The sequence below is a fragment of the Lampris incognitus genome, chromosome 9 (assembly GCF_029633865.1).
Source record: "Lampris incognitus isolate fLamInc1 chromosome 9, fLamInc1.hap2, whole genome shotgun sequence".
In the NCBI taxonomy this organism is placed as follows: domain Eukaryota; kingdom Metazoa; phylum Chordata; class Actinopteri; order Lampriformes; family Lampridae; genus Lampris; species Lampris incognitus.
The window spans coordinates 60772136-60792854 of NC_079219.1; the positions used below are offsets into that span (position 1 = coordinate 60772136).

Genomic DNA, 20719 nt, shown 5'->3' on the forward strand with positions numbered 1-20719 from the left:
CACTGTATTGGTTATAAGGGTGGGGACACCTGCAGTCACTGTATTGTTTATAAGGGTGGGGTACCTGCAGTCACTGTATTGGTTATAAGGGTGGGGACACCTGCAGTCACTGTATTGTGTATAAGGGTGGGGATACCTGCAGTCACTGTATTGGTTATAAGGGTGGGGGTACCTGCAGTCACTGTATTGGTTATAAGGGTGGGGACACCTGCAGTCACTGTATTGGTTATAAGGGTGGGGTACCTGCAGTCACTGTATTGGTTATAAGGGTGGGGTACCTGCAGTCACTGTATTGGTTATAAGGGTGGGGGTACCTGCAGTCATTGTGTTGGTTATAAGGGTGGGGGTACCTGCAGTCACTGTATTGTTTATAAGGGTGGGGTGCCTGCAGTCACTGTATTGGTTATAAGGGTGGGGTACCTGCACTCACTGTGTTAGTTATAAGGGTGGGGTACCTGCAGTCACTGTATTGGTTATAAGGGTGGGGTACCTGCAGTCACTGTATTGGTTATAAGGGTGGGGACACCTGCAGTCACTGTGTTGTTTATAAGGGTGGGGACACCTGCAGTCACTGTATTGTTTATAAGGGTGGGGTACCTGCAGTCACTGTATTGTTTATAAGGGTGGGGTACCTGCAGTCACTGTATTGGTTATAAGGGTGGGGGTACCTGCAGTCACTGTATTGGTTATAAGGGTGGGGGTACCTGCAGTCACTGTATTGGTTATAAGGGTGGGGGTACCTGCAGTCATTGTGTTGGTTATAAGGGTGGGGGTACCTGCAGTCACTGTATTGTTTATAAGGGTGGGGTACCTGCAGTCACTGTATTGGTTATAAGGGTGGGGTACCTGCAGTCACTGTATTGGTTATAAGGGTGGGGTACCTGCAGTCACTGTGTTGGTTATAAGGGTGGGGGTACCTGCAGTCATTGTGTTGGTTATAAGGGTGGGGGTACCTGCAGTCACTGTATTGTTTATAAGGGTGGGGTACCTGCAGTCACTGTATTGGTTATAAGGGTGGGGTACCTGCAGTCACTGTATTGGTTATAAGGGTGGGGTACCTGCAGTCACTGTATTGGTTATAAGGGTGGGGTACCTGCAGTCACTGTATTGTTTATAAGGGTGGGGTACCTGCAGTCACTGTATTGGTTATAAGGGTGGGGTACCTGCAGTCACTGTATTGTTTATAAGGGTGGGGTACCTGCAGTCACTGTATTGGTTATAAGGGTGGGGTACCTGCAGTCACTGTATTGGTTATAAGGGTGGGGACACCTGCAGTCACTGTGTTGGTTATAAGGGTGGGGGTACCTGCAGTCAGGTGGGACTGAAGAGGTCACTCAGATGATGATGGGACGTTCCTGTCAGCAGACGTTGTGTCCAGGTGAAGTTCCTCCCCTTCTGTGTCTTCAGGAAGTGGGAGGGTAGAACTGGTCTGTCCCCCAGAGGACGTGGACAGGGTTTCTGCAGAGTGTCACCTTCACTTGAAGACACTGAGGAACTGTTGCCATCACAGCACCTGTGCTCTTGTGCCGGTGTGTAAATACCCTGCACATGGAGCTCATGTTGGCTGTCTAGAGACTGTGTGTCGGTCTTTGTGTGTCTTATGTGTGTCTACGTTTCAGTACAAGCGGTGATTTTCCACAGAGAGCAGGAGAACAAACAGGAAATCAGAATTTGCCAGCTCTCTGGCCTCCTCTCCTGCACTTTCCTTCCTCTTTTACTTTCATTCAGTGTCCTGTGGTCCCTCACTGGACAGCGAGGAGCCGAACGGCCCGCCTCTAAAATAGCCGCCATTGTTCAGTAAACTGAGTAATGAATGGTGGAGTGGGTGGGTGAGGGGTGGAGGGGGGTGTTGGGTGAGAGCGGAGGTGAAGCGAGACGAGGAGGAGGGGAGGTCACTCATTGTTCCCTGTTTTCCTGCTCGTTTGTCCTGTGGGATGGTCATTTACCGCCGAGGGCCCGGGGCCCCGTGCTGCTTTGTCTGCCTACTGGCTGTGAGGTCAGGCGAGGCTGGGACACCGCCAGGCGTAGGTAGGCCTCACAGCGTGCACACACACACACACACACACACACACACACACACACACACACACACACACACACACACACACACACAGGTTGTGCAGACGTTGTGCGGGCAGCACTGCAGCTCTTCTCTGCATGCTGTGGAGGGACACACGTGTGTTGCGCTGTCGGTAAATCCGATGCGGCCTGGCGAGAAGCTGCGTGTACTGACTGCTGCCCAAGTCTCACACGAGGAAGGTTTGGGACATTCCGAAGGCCACCCTCTTCTTCACTAGCAAGAACAACGCTGAAGCAGTGATTTAGACAAGTCCACTTGTAGGCGGTCCAAACTTTTTCCTTTACCACATTTTGTTTGTGTGTGTAACTGTTGAAATGTTTTTAAGTGATTTTTAGATGTTAAGAAGAAGCAACAACGTGTGTGAAACTAATTTCTCCACAACCACTTGACCTGTTAACAAAGTCCATAACCAGCAAGTAGTGATGCGTTGAAAAAGTTGAGACAAAGTGCGTTAGATGAACATTAAATGGACATGAACATGACAGACACACAACCTCCGTCTGCTGCGGCTTTATTTGCAGACCATACATGTTTTGTGCTGAATCTTGAACCATGCATTAGTTTGGAAGCGGGGTTTATAATACTGGATGAACCCTGATCCAAAACATAAAACCTCAAGAGCACAGTCAAAGCAACCAAGACCAGAAAGCATCAGACAAGACGACACGGAAGAACTGGTTCATCTGCAGTTTATTTGAAGTGAGAAGGTACCAAGTCACACCAAGGCTTGATGGAGGAAACTGGACTGCAAAGAAATGACATCACTTTCCACCCTACAGAACAAGCAACTATCAAAATGACATGAGAAAGAGCTACAGGTTTCTGTTACCCTCATTTATCATCAGCAAAAACCTTTTCAAACCATTTTCTACATTTAAATCATTTAGATTTCTACCTTTAAATCATGCACTCATACGTTAATCCACCGCAGTCCAGTGAAACGAGCTACGTCACTTTTAGAGTAATTATCATTCTGATACAACTGAACAGCAGCTCCTACAGCCAGTGCTGCCCTTCACTGCACACTGATCCCAGCAGCTGCCACATTCACACACGGCTGCAAACCAACAGCTCAACGCTTTGACCTTCATTCTGCCCCATGCAGCGATTCTGACCTTCTCCATAACCTGCACCCTGCAGCCAGAAGAGCTGACGGGGAGACATCATGATGAGGCAAGCGACACTGTCAGTGACACAGGCCAGCTTTAGCACACAGGCCAGCGCTCAGTGTCCATGGGTAGAATAAGTCTCACAATATGTGCACCAAGGCACAACTTTGGTTTTCATAACAGCAGTGCCGACGTACTAAACAGCCAAAACGTTCTCCTCAGAAACACTAATGATGTCTGTAACTGTCTTTTCTGTCACGCTATCTGCTAATCAGTGATTACTTTTTTGCAGCGATTCCTCCCCAGGTGACCAGGATTCCCCTTCATCTTCAGAACCCTCAGAATGGACCAGCTCCTTCACGTCTGACCTCTGTTCCTCTTCCGTAGCCACCAGCTTCTCCTCGCAGACTACGGCTTTTGATGAGTCAAACGCCTTTCTAGACTTCCCATTGGCTGCAAACTGTTTTCCCAGTTTCCCGAAAACGAGGTTTTCACCAGAGGTCAGATTCTGATTGGCTCTCTCAGCCGCGTCATTGTAGGGATCATCTGGTTGATAGGTGGCTCCTGTCAACTGGGTGGAGCCCCAGAAGTCCTCGTTTACACTGCTGAAGACATCATGAGGGCTCCTGTCTTCACAATTTGTTTTCAAAGATTCTGACGAGTCCTTTACTTGAAAGATGTCTGCTTTGGTCAGTATGCTGTCAGGGGACACCTCAGGAGAGCCCTCGTGTGTCTTGTGAATGCTGTGTTCGCCATGGAAAGGCCTTTCAGCAGCATCGGAACACATTTGATCACCTGACATCGGACCTCTGGTTTCTAAGTCTGTGCTTTGACTCTCCCATTTGACTGTTTGTAGAGCGTCAAGAGATGCTTGTGAATCAGCAGCCCCCTCCACAGAATGTTGTGGAGTAGAACTGGGTCCTTCCACAGATACAGCCTTCTGTCCTTTGTCCGAGAAAGCCACATGCATCATGTCATCCTGATCTTCTATGACATGAGCTGTCAACTGAGAGCAGCGGCTGACATTGGGTGACTCATCCACCGAGCTGTTGGATTCCTCTGCGTCTGAGTTGTTCACGTTGATCTGACTCCCAGGCCTGCTGCTGCTGAGGTCACTACAGATGGATCGATCTTCTGTCAGGTCAGTGTTAGTCAGCATTGACAGGTTGTGATTGTGTTCATAGTCTTCTTCCCTGTTGTCCATACCTTCGAAAGTTTTTTTCTCTTCATGCTGGACCTCCTCCTGAGCCAACAAATCAGTGTGAGGGATTTCTTCTAAAGGGATGCTGAAATGTGGCTGCTCAAAAGTTGTTTGAATACTTGTGGAGGACGGAAGGTTGTTATTAACTGCCACTTCTTGCTCTTCACTGTAAAACATGTCCTCCCTTTTTGTCTTGCCAAATTCTTGCTCTGTCATTTCCTTGTCAGTCTCAACCAGCAGATTTAGCAAATGCTCCCTCTCACCTGTCTGCTGCAGACCAAAGCATGCACTGTACGTGGCGGTGGATAAGCTTTCTAACTCTTGTTCCACAAGTCTGTCCACCATGTCCAACTCCTCATTGTAGTCTACATCCTTGATTTCCTCCCATTTGGTATGTTCCTCTGTTTTTTCATTAGAATGTCTGTCCATGACTTTCCTGTTCATTTCAACTTCCACAAGTTTTCCATCCGCTAGTGGACTCTGCAGACCTGGAGCCCTGCCATGGCTAGCATCAAGGTCCGCAGTGTGAGTATAGTCCAGGTCATACTCATCATCCAGTATTTCACCTCCAGCCTCCTCCCACAGGTCCTCCATGGTTCCAGATCTCTTTGACTTACTTTCACTCCAGTTGCCACTTCCTATTTCTCCAACCTTATGGTCTTCTTCACCTTCACTGGAGTTGCTTACGTCCACAAACGCCTGAGCGTTGGCATCCATCTCGTCACTCTTGTATCGAATCAGAGGCCGGGTGTCAGCTAGTGTGTTATCCTGAGCATAGCTGTCGCTTTCCAGCTCAGTCCGCCATGACACTGAGACGTTTTGAGAGTCTTCTTCGTCATTGTCTTCATCTTCTTTGTTTGAAAGACTCACATGCTGTTGGTTTGGAAAAGCTTTCTCTGGCTGTCCGTCTTTACGTAATGTAGTGTCCGTCAGTGAAGAAGTCAGGTTGCTATCATCGTACTGTGTGACTGAGGTGACATCTCTATTTCTTTCATGTTCCTTAGCCTCCTGTTCTCCTGCTGATATATCCTCCTCTGGTTCTATGTGTTGAGGTTTAATCTCATCAACTTTCTTATCTTTCTCCATATCAACCCTTCTTTCTATCACACTATCCCAAGTGTCCATCTCCTCTCCATCTGGGTACAACTTATCCTCAAACTCTTCCTCGTTTGTTCCTGCCATGGAATCCTCTTCTTGCTGGCTTGTTGCTGTTGCCTCAGTGTTTGAGATATTTTCCTGTTGGCTAAAGTTGGCTAGCTGGTTAAACACACTTTCCTCTGGCTCACATTCAGAAGCTGGGCTGCTTGTGCCAGGCTCAAATGTAGGTTCAAGAACTGCTTGGGTCTCTGAATCAGAGGTTTCTGCTTGTTTAATGTGTAGTGATGGTGTAAGTTCCTTCTCTGCCCATGGATCAAATTTCGCACATGGCTTACACAGCTCCTCCTTCTCAGCAGACACGTCAAACAGCACCATCTCACCATGCTCATCTGAAAAACCTGTGACATCCTTTGTCAATGGGACAGCAGACTCAACCTGATAACTAACAGTAGACTCCAAGACTTGGTCTTGCTCTTGCTCTTGCTCTTGAGAGCCAGCATGAGAAGTGCTCAAATCCTCTTCTCCTTCATCAACTTCCATGGTGGTTTCCTTTATGTGGGATCCATCCATAGATTCAACAGGAGTCACTTGCTCATTTGGGGGCGAGAGGGGCTCGGCGTAGTTGACCTCTTCGTGGACTTCCTGTGGTCTGAACTGTTCGACTGTACCATTCTGCAGGACTTTGGGGTAAGGTGTTTCCAAAGCTGCAGACTTTGTGATTTCTACAGTGTCTGTTTCAGTCAGATCATCTTTAGCTTTCTGAGAAACCTTGGTCACAGTGGGGAGTTTTTGATTCCAAATCGGTGTTGTGTTTTTAATGACCAGTTTGGGCCTGCTATTTACTCCACGGATAGATGAGAGAGGAGTGGTCAAGTGAGTAGTGGACAGCTGGGCCCGGTAGCTTTCCTTAAACCCTTGAGGACTGGAAACTGCATCTGTGGGAGACATGGTGAGAGTTCATGAACTGCAAATAAATCTAGCTACTGTAAAGGTAACCCCCCACTTGAGCCCTGAAGGCACTTGAGTTGATGTAACCTACATTTGTGGAGCTGAAATGACACTGTTTTGATTTGGGTTTTTTCTGGGAGGGGGGGTACAACACCAGATATTATCTAAGGTGTTCATAGCCTCCACAAAACTCTGGCTTGTATTTTACAGCATCCTCTGCTATCTTAACATGACAGAGATACTGCACACTGCCTCCCGAAGGCATCATTACAGTACATGTTTCAAAGGGGGGCAGACACTAATGGGGAGATATTGATCAATACTTCCTTTCCTCGTGGTCTAAGTTACAGGAAAGAGCAGCCATATGGCTCAATAACCTTTGGGGACCCTTTTAGGTGGCCTGCATTACCCAACCCGTGGCACCTCACTCAGCCCCACCTCCTCAAGAGCCCCCCCCCCCCACTTAGTCTAATGAGATTACAGACTGGGCCGAGACAAGCCTCTGCTTCATGCCGCTTTGTCATTCAGGACTTAAAGTCCCAAATGTGAGATGACACAGTTAGTGGCAGTGATTCCATCACCAGTAGAGCGGGTTGGGCTTTTCCAAACACGATAACGACAAAATCTCAATGAAAAGATGCACATTGATGTTTTATTCAACTTATTCACCGGTGATGGAGGTACTTCTGAACTTGTCCATCGGTGAGACGTCACACCTGAAGCTCTCGTTGTCCAGCAAAGCCCTACACAGAAACACAGAAGGACAAACAGCTCGTGTTCATTTAAAGTCATGCAGCTCTTCCCATCTACGAGGAAACAGTTTGGAAAACGTTTCCAGTTTCGGTACAGATTAATTTCAAAAGGTGGGATGCCAGAGTGACTCTGAAGGCAGTGTGTGGGAAGAGGAGGGAGATCTGTTGTCATGGAAATAAGGGCGTGGAACCACAATTGATGGACCATCTGCAGGGCAAGAAACTAGTCAATCAATTCCTGTTTGTCACACTGAGAATCTACATCCACGCGCACACGCACACGCACATACACACACACACACACACACACACACACACACACACACACACACCATGTCACCCTATACTAGTGGGGACCCCTCACTGACTACAGTCATTCCCTAGCCCTTAACCCTAAGCTTAACCAGCATGACTACATGCCTAACCTTAACCCTTACCCTGACCTCAGTGATAATTACAACATTAACCCTAAGCCCAAGTCCTGACCCCACAACAGACCCTTTTCCTCATGGGGACCCATAAGATGACCCCACAAGGTAGGTGGTTTCTTTGGTTTTTCTAACTTTCTAATGGGGACTAAATGTCCCCATTAGAAATCTGATCCCCCAAAATAGGTAGAAAAACAAACACACACACACACACACACACACACACACACACACACACACACACACACACACACACACACACACACACACACACACACACGACAGTTGACCGTATGATCCACCCATGCAGCACTAATCTGGTGCTGTTCTTCACAAGACGTGGATCACACCAGTAGTCCATCACACATTTAAAGTGTCGACACACACCAAGGGAAACACACCCACACCTCTGCTCCACTGGTTGGCTCACCAGAAACCTTCCACCAATCAAACCTGAGAAATACGGAGGGTTCACTTGGTTTACTGTTTTCCCCACAAATGACCCAAATTAGCGAACAAACCCCCAGAATGTGCTGAAGTTGTGTTGTCGGTGTAACTGTTTCAGATGGTGAAAACCTCATTTCCAAACAAACCTTTGTTTCTTTGTGTCAGATAAAAACCTCACTGCTTTGTCTACTGTGTAGAGCGTGTCTTTGGCGTCTGTCCTCCACGTTTCCCCCGCTGCCCCGCTCCTGTTACTCCTGTTACTCCTGTTACTGCAGACTCCCATGGCTCACAGACCGCTGGCTTGTTGCCGTGGGAACGAGGGTCAATACTTTGAGGAGGGGGGAGAAGGGGAAAGAAGATGCCAGAGCTCCATCCACAAGGGGTAAGTTACTCTGTCTGAAGATGGCAGACAGGACTTTCTTTCTTCGAGATGAGGCCCTTTAGTCTGGAGTCCACACGGCTCAGCTGGCTCACACGAAGGACGGCAGGGGCACGTGTGGTTTGAATGGGTTAAACCGGTCGTGTGAGTCGGTGTTGACAGGGTGCCAATGACAGCGTTACACCCAGCCAGTGTTACCCTCGTGCCGGATCTCACTAATATTCCCAGAAAATGGCTTGAGTTCCTGCTTGCGGAGAAGGCACGAGACTGTCGCTACACGGACATGCTGTGTGACTGGCTTCCCTCCTGTGCCCTGGCCTGGTGCTACAGAAACAGGAAGTCCAGTAGGTCAGAAAGGAAGTCTACCAAGCCAAGGATTCCCAGGTTAGACAGGGGAGGGGAATGGCTTTTTATGCAACCACACAAGCCGTATATCTTTGCACATACACACACTATAATAATAATAATAATAAATTAAACTTATTTAACGTTTTTTTAACACTCACAGTTGCTTTACACACATACATACATAGGCACAAACACACACACACACACACAATGTGTGTGTGTGTGTGTGTATGTTTGTAGAAATAGAAAATGGTACATCTATGCTGTGTGTTTTGGGAAAGAGGATTCAGAGCTTCGGGACATTTAAATATTGAATCTTTTAGGTTGTATCATTTCAATACCCTTTTTCTGGAAAATGGACATACTCTGTTTAGGATTTTTAAATTATCACATGAACATTTGATAAGAATCTTTCTCATTTCATCATCAGCCGCTTCTCCGGGGTGGGGTCACGGTAGCAGCAAGCTAAGTAGGACACTCCAGACGTCCCTCCCCAGCATCGCCCTCCAGCTCCTCCTGGGGGATCCCAAGGCGTTCCCAGGCCAGTCTGGACATGTAGTCCCTCCAGTGAGTTCTGGGTCTACCCCAGGGTCTCCTCCCAGTTGACCGTGCCCGGTAAACCTCCAAAGGAAGGCGCCCAGGAGGCATCCTAATCAGATGCCCGAACCACCTCAACTGGCTCCTTTCGACATGAAGGAGCAGCTGCTCTACTCCGAGCTCCCTCCAGATGTCCGAGCTCCTCACCCTATCTCTAAGGCTGAGCCCAGACACCCTACGGAGGAAACTCATTTCAGCCGCTTGTATCCACGATCTCACCCTTTCAGTCACTACCCAAAGCTCGTGACCATAGGTGAGGGCTGGAACCAAGATTGACTGGTAAATTGAGAGCTTTGCCTTCCGGCTCAGCTCCTTCTTCACCACAACGGTCTGGTACAACGTCCGCATTACTGCTGATGCTGCACCAATCCACCTGTCAATCTCCCGCTCCATCCTACCCTCACTCCTGAACAAGACCCCGAGATACTTGAACTCCTTCAATTGAGGCAACAACCCATCCCCAACCACGAGGGAGCAACCCACCATTTTCCGGTAGAGAACCATGGCCTCAGACTTGGAGGTGCTGACTCTCATCCCGGCCGTTTCACACTCTGCTGCAAATCGTCCCAGTGTGCTGGAGGTCACGTTCTGATGAAGCCAACAAAACCACATCATCTGCGAAGAGCAGAGATGCAATTCTGAGGTTCCCAAAATGGACACACTCCTCACCTTGGCTGCGCCTTGAGATCCTGTCCATGAATATCACAAACAGAATCGGAGACAAGGGACAACCTTGGCGGAGTCCGACACCCACTGACAACATGTTTGACTTTGTGCTGAGAATGCTGACACAGCTCTCACTTTGGTTATACATACAAGGACCGGATGGCTTGTAGCAACTGCCCTGGTACCCCATACTCCCGCAGTACCCCCCGCAGAGTGCCCTGGGGTACACGGTCATAAGCCTTCTCCAAGTCCATAAAACACATGTAGACTGGCTGGTCAAACTTCCATGCCCCCTTCAGCACTTCCGCAAGGGTAAAGAGTTGGTCCATTGTTCCACGGCCAGGATGGAATCCACACTGTTCCTCCTGGATCCGAGGTTCGATAATCAGTCGAAGCCTCCTTTCCAGCACCCTGGAGTAGACTTTCCCAGGGAGGCTGAGCAGTGTGATGCCCCAATAATTGGAGCACAGCCTCCGGTGTGCTCCAATTATCCAGATACAATCCAGATACGAATCTAAAAGACACTATTAGGTTAATTGCACAATATAATTGTGGATGCATTAAACAAGGAATCTTTTTCATTTGTTTCAGCCAGGAAGGTTGCTTAGCTGGGGAAGGGGAAGTACTGTTTGAACAGAAAACTACCATAATAGATCTGTCTACAAGGATGCAGGATGCTTTTTTAAAATAGATCCTGTTCAAATGTAATACTTCAATGGAGAAATCCAGTTATGCAATACTAACATGCTGCAATCAATTAACAGCATTTATTGGTTGTCCAAACTAAATATGAATGGCAAACCAGAGCAGCATGTTGATAAATGGCTGCTCTCACATTTAGAACATCACAGTGCACGTGTAGTGTCTGGGCACCTTTCAGTTCAAACATCAAATGAAACTGATGGGTGACCAACAGCACAGCACCTATGTAAGAGTCAGAGATGATGACTTTTCCTAAAATATGCACACACATATTCTAACTGACGCCACCCCTCCCCTTGTTTTTTTTCCACATTTGTTAAAAGGACCTGTATGTGGCGACTTCCAGCCCCAGGGACATCTTAAGCTCCAGCAGGCTGCGGTTCTCCATAAGGAGGGCATCAATCTGCTGTCCCAGCTCCTCCCTCTCCACCTCCAAACCCTCCAGTTGCTCCTGCCAAAACAGGAAGTTAGACAGGAAAAGGAAGCGGTGAAAATAGGGTTTGAAAACAATCCCACAGAACAATGTGAAGTGTAGAGAGATGGTCTGGCCATGTTTGTGCTGCTGTGCTGCGACTCCTACATCAAATAACATTAAGTTATGCATGTTTTCAATCAGTGACTAGTGACTCTAGAATAGAATGTGTTTTTTTGCCAACTATTCAGAGACCATTTTTGTGAAGCGCCTTCGTTTAAACAGTAATACACTCATTCATTGTTGAATGCTGACCCATAAGTAGAGTCATCTGCTGTTATCTTCTATGTGGGTTCACATGGGAAGCTCGGGGAGAAATGGTGAGCCCAAAGATACACTAACTGTGTCCACTGAGTCAATGCTAACGTGCTGATTTGAAACATGCAAATCCTCATGCAGCTGCTCCAGACTTGTCTCAATACGAGAACGTCTGCCAGTGACCACTAAAAAAATGCCTCTGTGTGGCTGCTTGACCTCTGAGATCTCACTATAGCCTGGAGCTAGTCCCATCAGTCCTAACCTAATGATCTCACCATGGCTGGAGCTAGTCCCATCAGTCCTAACCTAATGATCTCACCATGGCCTAGAGCTAGTCCCATCAGTCCTAAGCTAATGATCTCACCATGGCCTGGAACTAGTCCCATCAATCCTAACCTAATGATCTCACCATGGCCTAGAGCTAGTCCCATCAGTCCTAAGCTAATGATCTCACCATGGCTGGAGCTAGTCCCATCAGTCCTAACCTAATGATCTCACCATGGCCTGGAACTAGTCCCATCAGTCCTAACCTAATGATCTCACCATGGCCTAGAGCTAGTCCCATCAGTCCTAAGCTAATGATCTCACCATGGCTGGAGCTAGTCCCATCAGTCCTAGCCTAATGATCTCACCATGGCTGGAGCTAGTCCCATCAGTCCTAAGCTAATGATCTCACCATGGCTGGAGCTAGTCCCATCAGTCCTAACCTAATGATCTCACCATGGCTGGAGCTAGTCCCATCAGTCCTAACCTAATGATCTCACCATGGCTGGAGCTCGTCCCATCAGTCCTAACCTAATGATGTCACCATGGCTGGAGCTAGTCCCATCAGTCCTAACTTAATGATCTCACCATGGCTGGAGCTCATCCCGTCAGTCCTAACCTAATGATCTCACCATGGCTGGAGCTAGTTCCATCAGTCCTAACCTAATGATCTCACCACGGCCCGGAGCTCGTCCCATCAGTCCTAACCTAATGATCTCACCATGGCTGGAGCTCGTCCCATCAGTCCTAACCTAATGATCTCACCATGGCCTGGAGCTAGTCCCATCAGTCCTAACTTAATGATCTCACCATGGCTGGAGCTAGTCCCATCAGTCCTAACTTAATGATCTCATCATGGCCTGGAGCTCGTCCCATCAATCCTAACCTAATGATCTCATCATGGCTGGAGCTCGTCCCATCAGTCCTAACCTAATGATCTCACCATGGCTGGAGCTCGTCCCATCAGTCCTAACCTAATGATCTCACCATGGCTGGAGCTAGTTCCATCAGTCGTAACCTAATGATCTCACCATGGCCTGGAGCTAGTCCCATCAGTCCTAACCTAATGATCTCACCATGGCTGGAGCTAGTTCCATCAGTCCTAACCTAATGATCTCACCATGGCCTGGAGCTCGTCCCATCAGTCCTAACCTAATGATCTCACCATGGCTGGAGCTAGTTCCATCAGTCCTAACCTAATGATCTCACCACGGCCTGGAGCTCGTCCCATCAGTCCTAACCTAATGATCTCACAATGGCTGGAGCTCGTCCCATCAGTCCTAACCTAATGATCTCACTATGGCTGGAGCTAGTTCCATCAGTCCTAACCTAACGACACAGACACCTTTCAGACCCAAATGTCTTTATTAGCATGTGGGATGGGGGGAGATGAAGCCCATGAGCCCACAAATGCTCAGATGAACTGAAATCTTTACAGAATAACAGACGAGCGGTACCAGACTGTGTGTATTACTTACGGGACCAGATATCAACACACTCCCAAATGTTGAGAATATTCCCAATATTGACAAATATTACAGCTCAGCGGTGTGGGAAGACGGAAATTTAGATAATTCTGAATTGTTCACCATGGTTTATAAGACTCAACGCTTATGTGAATTATTAGGATCTTGCCTCGTTGCATTGAGTTGCAGAGTCTTCACTGTAGCATCACAACATGGGTTCAATCCAAAGTCTACATGGCCTTCCACTTTGTCATGTGGTTATTTTAATGCAGTTTGTATTTGTACCACATGAAGCTTCGACCACAACAATTCGACAGCTGACTGGCCGCTTTATGGGTGGAGAGGATGACATTGTTCATGGATATTTGTAAGGACGCATTAGCCAGTGACGCTTTGTGTATGGAAGAGAGGATATCAAATTTAACTCCCTCAAAACAGTCAAATTGAGGAAAAACAAAAAATCTATCCTCACATAAATGATGATGGCTTATGAATTAAATAACAAGTGACAATGTAAAAACATGGCAACAATAGTTTTATTAAACCACTGTTAGAAGTATAATGGCACTTAACATACAGCTAGATTTGAGCTTTCCAGACTAGAATCAAATGTCGACTCCCTCAGCTTCCCCCGAACCTGGTCTCATATTCCTCCTCACAAACCCATCCACATACACATAACATCCATTTAACCTCTTTTCTAATCAATGTTCACATTCACCTTCTCCATACAGTATGATGTTTATTCTGTGTATGAATACGCTTAATAGATAGATAGATAGATAGATAGATAGATAGATAGATAGACAGACAGACAGACAGACAGACAGACAGACAGACCGACCGACCGACCGACCGACCGACCGACCGACCGACCGACCGACCGACCGACCGACCGACCGACCGACCGACCGACCGACCGACCGACCGACCGACCGACCGACCGACAGACAGACAGACAGACAGACAGACAGACAGATAGATAAATAGATAGATAGATAGATAGATAGATAGATAGATAGATAGATAGATAGATAGATAGATAGATAGATAGATAGATAGATAGATAGATAGATAGATAGATAGATAGATAGATAGATAGATAGATAGATAGATAGATAGATAGATAGATAGATAGATAGATAGATAGATAGATAGATAGAATAAGAAGTGGTTCCTCTTGTCTTACTTGGAGTTGCTGGATCTCCTGGCTGTTTCTGTCTCTCTGATTGATCAAGTTTTTGTCTAGATGGTCCCTTGTCTCCCGAGCAGAGATCAGCTCCTTCTCCAGTGTCTGAAGCTTCAGGTGGCTCTCATTCTTCTCCTGTCCCACCCGGGCCAAACAGGCCCTGGCCTGGCTCAGTGACTCCTCCAGACGGGCCACCTGTCCCTGGTGGACCCTTGTCGCCTCCTGCCATGCTCTGGAGGCCATCCGGGAGTACTCCTGCCCCAGCTGGAGGAGATTTGGCATTTGGGATGTTGTTGGGGTCACAGTGGATCTGGACCAGCTCAGTGTAGCCCCTGCGTGGGCCACCTCCTCCTGGTGACTTAGAATGAGGAGTTGAACCTCACCCTCCAACTGGGTGACCTTCTCCCTCAGCCAGATCTGCGCTCTCTGCTCCTCCTCCATCTCTCTCCTGCTCTCCTCCAACTTGGCCTTGACCTCTGTCTTTGCTGCCACCTCCCTCTGCCTCAGCAGGCCCAGGGCTCGGAGCTCCTCCATTAGACATGCCACCTCCACCTCCACATGGTCCTTTTCCCCCCAAGCTGCCTTCACCTCCATTCTTGCCTGCCGCAGCTCATTCTCCAGGCCCTTCCTGCTGGATGCAGCCCCCTGCCGGCAGGCACTCAGGGACTGGATCTCACCGCAGAGTGCCTCATTCTCCTTCTCCAGAAGTTTGACCCGGCCCAGGTAGGTCTCCAGGCGCCGGTTCAGGTTCAGCATCTGGTGCCTCTCCTCACTCAGGTGGTGGAAGGATGGACGCATGCTACGAATCTCCATGTCAACAGAAAGACAGAGGTAATGAGAGAATGGCTTGAAAAGAGACAGAGAGGGGGAAGAGAGAGCAAGAACGAGAATGGTGGTCTCACTTTGAAGCAACCTGATTATGACTGGGGAGCCGATTCTATCGCTCCTCCTTCCCAGTCCTGAGCGACAGTGTGTGTGGTTGTGTGTGTGTGTGTGTGTGTGTGTGTGTGTGTGAGTGCGCCTGTGAGGCTGTGTGCCTATGGTAGTGTGACTGCCAGCGAGAGGCTTCCTTTCATAGTGGAGTTAATGAAGGGGTTGGGCAGGCAGAAAGGGGAGGGGGAGCGGGAGGAGGAAGAGGGATGGCGAGCGAAGAAACAAGGGATAGAGGAGAGGAGAGGTGGGAGAAGGCAGAGGGGGGTGGTGATGTAAATCTCTGGGTTAACCCTTGCACCACTGAAATAACTTTAGCCACAGTGTGTGCAGTGCTTTCACAGACAACGGTCCTGAACATCACTTAAAATGTGAACTCTGTGATTGTTTGAAGATATTTCAATTAAAGAGCTATCGTAGACTCCTTTCTGCGATCATTTTAAAGCCCCCATACTGACTCTTGACAATGTGGCATTAAAATGCAATAGAAATTAATGTTGGTTACTCAATGACTGGAAAGGTTGTGTGTGTCTGCAAACACACAGAACAAGTCAGCTAACAGCTAACTGGTTAGGCTAGTTGTGTTATAGTATTAAACAAAAGTAAAAACAGAACAAAAAAACTAGATAAAAATATCAAGGAGAATACAAACACCGTTAAGGATGGATGTCTCCTGTGAAGCGTTAGTTTCTTGGACATTTTCATCTCACCACATCCCTCTGGTGGCCTTCTTGAGTTTTTAAGTTCAAGTTTTTAGTTTTTTCTTATTAGAACTTGAGTGTCTGTAATAGAACCCAATTTTCCTTCGGGGATGAATAAAGTATTCAGGTTCGGATTCGGGTTCTGCAGACACTGCTGGATCTCCAGTGGATGTGAATCACAGAATGACAAAGCTCATAAAATGAGATTGTCATGGAAGAGATTTACTTAGATGACAGATTTTTACAACTCATCATTGACTGTATTTATATTTCAGCTTGTCTCTGCCTAGGAAATATTTTTGATCCTCATCTCCACCAGCAATGAAATAATGGGCAAGTCTTTGGCCCATATTTGTCATAACACTCATCTCACCAAATTGAAAAACACCCAGACTGACACAAATATTGGAAATTGACAGAGAACACTTGAAGCTAAATTAAAATGTCATGTGGTAGAGCTGAAGTACACTTTCTCAAAATAATGAGACCAGACCTGTGAGGCCTGGTTCCACTACATGTGAAAGGTAAGGGCCTATATGGTAAAGGCCTCAGCAGTCAAACAAGTGCTCCTTTCTGCATTCATTTGTGCATGAAATTAGTGTTTGACTTCAGTCTAGCTGGCTTGTGTGTTCTATTTGAACCTAATGTCCTCCGGTGACCAGCTGTTAACGTGACACTTCCATTACTTTTTGCATCTTCCGTCAGAGCTGCTGCCACCGCTATCAGCACCAGCATGACTTCACCATGGGCCCGGGCCCCTGGCTTTTAACTGAAGTATCTTGTTTTGTTTTGTTTTGTTGTTGTTGTTGTTTACACAGGTGGTTTCCCTGGCTTTAAGTCTTTTTTATGCAGTCTATGGCTTAAGTCTGTTTCCGGAGAACTGAGAGGTGAAATACACACTGCCTTCAGAATAAAAGATATGTGTAGGAACGCATGTGAGACGATTTCAAATGTATGTTCAGGGTATGGACATGAGCTGTTACGTACAGCTTTACTCGGGTTGCGAAAAGCATCTGGGAACACGTGTGGTAAGCGGTGGCGTATAGACTGGTCACGCGACACAGTCTCCTCCTCCTCCTCCTCCTCCTCTCGTTTCCTGCGGCGTGCCGGGTTTTGTAAACCTCTGGCCCTCCCGGCTGACTCCACGCTAGGCAGCAACACAATGGCTGGTTGACACAGTCACGTCTCCACATTTGCCTTGGGAGGGACATTGACACGTGTCATTGTAAATAACTGATCATATGACATCGATCCATCCGCAGAGCCTGAGAGCGAATCAATGAACCGTCCACCTCCGTCCCCCACTTCCGCGGCTGCGCGGGTCTGACTCATCTCTACCGGAAGTGACGTCTGTGTTTAGGTACGCCGCTTGTCGGACGGACGGCTGTAGACTGGTTCATTAAAGCTACCGGGTGTAGAATACGGGATTAAAACCCGCTTCACCGTCACATTCCGGTGGCTTTTCAGGGACCAGAGGACAGTTTGCGTCGCGAGTGAGAGAAAGACTTTTTAGGCAGACGAACGTAAGCTAGCAAGCTAGCTGCCGCCGCCGCCGCTGCCGCGGAAGTTGGAGCTCGCCCGTCCGGAGGGAGGGAGGGAGGGAGGGTGTCGGGGAATGGACTGCACGGCGCTGGAGCACGATGCGGTCTCTTTCGCTAAAACAGCCGTCACCTGTGACCAGAGTGGGAGATACAACGATGCTGTCTTCTATTACAAGGTGAAAGGACACATTCCGCCCTTTCCCGCACACACTGGACGTCTCGCGTCTTCGTCAGCTAACGCTACATTAGCTTAGCCAGAGTCCAAGCTTTCGGGTTCTCTCTTCGCCTGCGCTGGCGGTAATGACAGTTCATAGCTTGCCACAGCAAAGATGTTGGAAGGGGAAAACACTCATGCAAGCAAAGAAACGTCTCCGTTTTATGTTAGATATGATGGTGAAACACTGGCTATAGTAATGTCTGTGGTGTAATATGTTATTGTAAAACAACTGTGTTTCTCTGTCATAGGAGGCAGCCCAGGCCCTGATCTATGCTGGCATGGCGGGGTCCCAACTCGAGGGCATCCAGGATAAAGTGAATGAATACCTGGATAGGGTTCAAGCCCTCCACAATGCCGGTGAGGTCACCTGACAGGAAACAAATGCGAGATCTGGTTTTTTTCATGTAATGTAATCAAAGACAAGTGTTGACCTGTACCAAATAGTCGCTGGTTTGAAACTCCCAGACCAATCAGCAGATCAACTGGGAGAAAGTTTGACTGGGCAAAGACACTCACTAGCTTTCTTCCATCCCTCCAACTGCCATTCAGTGAAGTGTTGTGCCAGATATTTTGTTTATTAATTGATTAATCAGATTGTGAAATGGTTTAAAGGATAAAAGAAATTGGGTATAGAGTTGTAAATTATTTACTGAATTGATTAAGTAGAATTTTAATCCTACTAGAATATTTTGTCTTCCAAACTATATCTGTATCACATTGCATCAGTTTGGGGGGTTGTGGTAATGAATGTTTGGGAAGCCTTGTGGTCAGCAATGGATCATTAGGTGCATCTACTTTCTGACAAGATGGAACAAATGTTTTAGTAAAAATGATTCTGTTGAAGCATAGGAAATATTGAGGTCCTGCTTGCTGAAAGTAATCAAGATGGGTGTGGTCTTATTGAGAGGACCTTTAGGAAATGTTTTGTCAGCCGCCATCTGACTCATTTCTCTCCACAGCTGTCTTTGGAAGAGTCAGTGAGAGAGAGAAGGAGAGAGAAACTCATAGATGTACACACACTTTCCATAGAGACCACAGAGGTGCCCTGTTTGGTTGCACAGATAGTGGGTGTGAGCCCAGAGTAATAAAGTACTGCAATGTAGGCCAGTAAGAGGCTGCTGCAATGTGCCTGCAGATGAAACATTAACTTTGCTGTATTTGTTTTGTCTAAACAGACTAAAAGAAGAGAGAAGACATCACTTTTAATGTCATTCTTTATTGATGGCTAAATATGTAGTCCTTTTTTCTCTTGTCCCACCCTCCACATATAGGTCAGATGTCAGGGTCATTGACAGAACAGGAGCTGTCAGGAATTCAGCATCTTGCTCAAGGGCACTCTGCAGGGAATTTGAATGTTTGCTGACAAGTTGTCTAGATCAGGGTCCTCTTGTTGAAGTCCGGTGTCTCTAGACACTGCCGCCTTGGCAGTCCTCTGTGAAATGCGGTCGCTGCTCCACCCCCTCTGCAGATGTGGGGAGGGCTGCAGGCTACCACATGCCTCCTGTGATACATGTGGAGTTTTGCCAGGGGGACGTAGCGCGAGGGAGGATAACGCTATTCCCCCCCAGTTCCCCCTCCCCCCTGAACAGGTGCCCTGACCGACCAGAGGAGGCACTAGTGCAGTGACCAGGACACATACCCACATCCGGCTTCCCACCCGCAGACAAAGCCAATTGTGTCTGTAGGGACGCCTGACCAAGCCGGCGGTAACACGGGGAATTGGTAAAAGCATTTAACGGATGCTCCCAACGAGAGCGGCTCCCAAATAAATGAATTGGTAGAACTTCATTGTCTTGCTCAAGGAATCTATGACAGGACACACTTATTGGGACTCTAACCTGCATCAATTTGGTTTGATGGACATACTTCTCTCACCACTGGGAAATGTGTTTTAACCCAATAACAGTAAAAAAGCAGCACCTATATTCAGTGCCCTTCTTTGACCTTTGTCCCCAGTCCAGGCACAAAGCAGCGACCCGCTGAAGTCTAGGCAGCAGGTGGACCTTGAGCGGGCCCACTTCCTGGTCACCCAGGCCTTCCAGGAGGATGAAAAGGGAAATGCTGATGAGGCCATTGAGCTCTACACGCAGGCTGTGGAGCTGTGCATCCGGACGGTAGGTGCTGTGTAGGAATCACCTTTTACCTCCAGCAGCCTCAGTTCAGCCTGTGCAGTCCTGAGGAGCTGGTTCACAGCTCTGCCCAGACTTTGGATTTGATATGAATTTGGCATTGGCACTAGAAGAATCAGAATCAGAATACTGTATTCATGCCCGAGGGGATATTGGGTCCTATTACAGACATGCTCTAGTAAAGAAAAAGCTAAAGTTTAACAAGACAACAGGAAAATAGAAACAAGAAAAACAGAAACAAATAGAAATAAAAGATAAAATAAGAAACAGAAATAAGAACAAAATATATAAACTTATAGCATGGTGCACAATGTTTATGTATGAGCAGGTCAGTGATCTGCTGTGCTAGCTGGGGTGATGTGGTGTTTGCAGTATGGGTGTGACACAGGTGGAACAACACTTGGTGGTGGGGCTATATCAATAGAAGATGAACAGGCTAACCTTGTTTTTAGTGTGTACTTTCTTTCTTTCTACTTTCTTTCTACCTGTTTCTACTCACTTCTCTCTTTCTTTCTGTTTTTTTCAAGCCCTTCTCTCTATTTCTTCCTGGCTAAATGCATGTTTCAGTCAACATGGCTGCCCTGTCTTTCCTCCTGTGCTGCTGTCCTACACTTGTTTTGTGTTCTGTGTTTTTCAGTCCAATGAGACGTCAGACCAGACCCTGCAGGTCAAGCTGAAGCAGCTGGCTCGCCAGGCCTTAGAGCGGTAAGGGATTCTGAGAATCTGCTGAGGTTTTGTCCTCTTGATTGTCCAAGAAGTCGTTTTTGAGCTATACTGAGATTTGTTACTTCAGTTTT

General features: G+C 47.4%; 2 protein-coding genes across 3 annotated transcripts in view; one reads left to right on the top strand and one right to left on the bottom strand.

The window, feature by feature from the left end:
* Positions 1-2752: 2752 nt before the first annotated feature.
* nes (nestin) lies at positions 2753-15425 on the bottom strand. Its single transcript, XM_056285857.1, has 4 exons — positions 14405-15425; positions 11082-11206; positions 7106-7179; positions 2753-6423 (listed from the first exon to the last, which is right to left on the bottom strand). The coding sequence occupies exons 1-4, from the start codon at positions 15215-15217 to the stop codon at positions 3461-3463; spliced, it is 3975 nt and encodes a 1324-aa protein (XP_056141832.1). The 5' UTR covers positions 15218-15425; the 3' UTR covers positions 2753-3460.
* A 2225-nt stretch (positions 15426-17650) lies between these two features.
* The window catches only part of capn7 (calpain 7), a 39801-nt gene continuing 36732 nt past the window's right edge, over positions 17651-20719 (top strand). For both annotated transcript variants that reach the window (XM_056285914.1, XM_056285915.1), the window contains exons 1-4: positions 17651-17752; positions 18042-18150; positions 19750-19907; positions 20560-20627. In XM_056285914.1, the coding sequence (XP_056141889.1) occupies positions 17651-17752; positions 18042-18150; positions 19750-19907; positions 20560-20627 (437 nt within the window). The remainder of the gene's footprint in view (positions 17753-18041; positions 18151-19749; positions 19908-20559; positions 20628-20719) is intronic.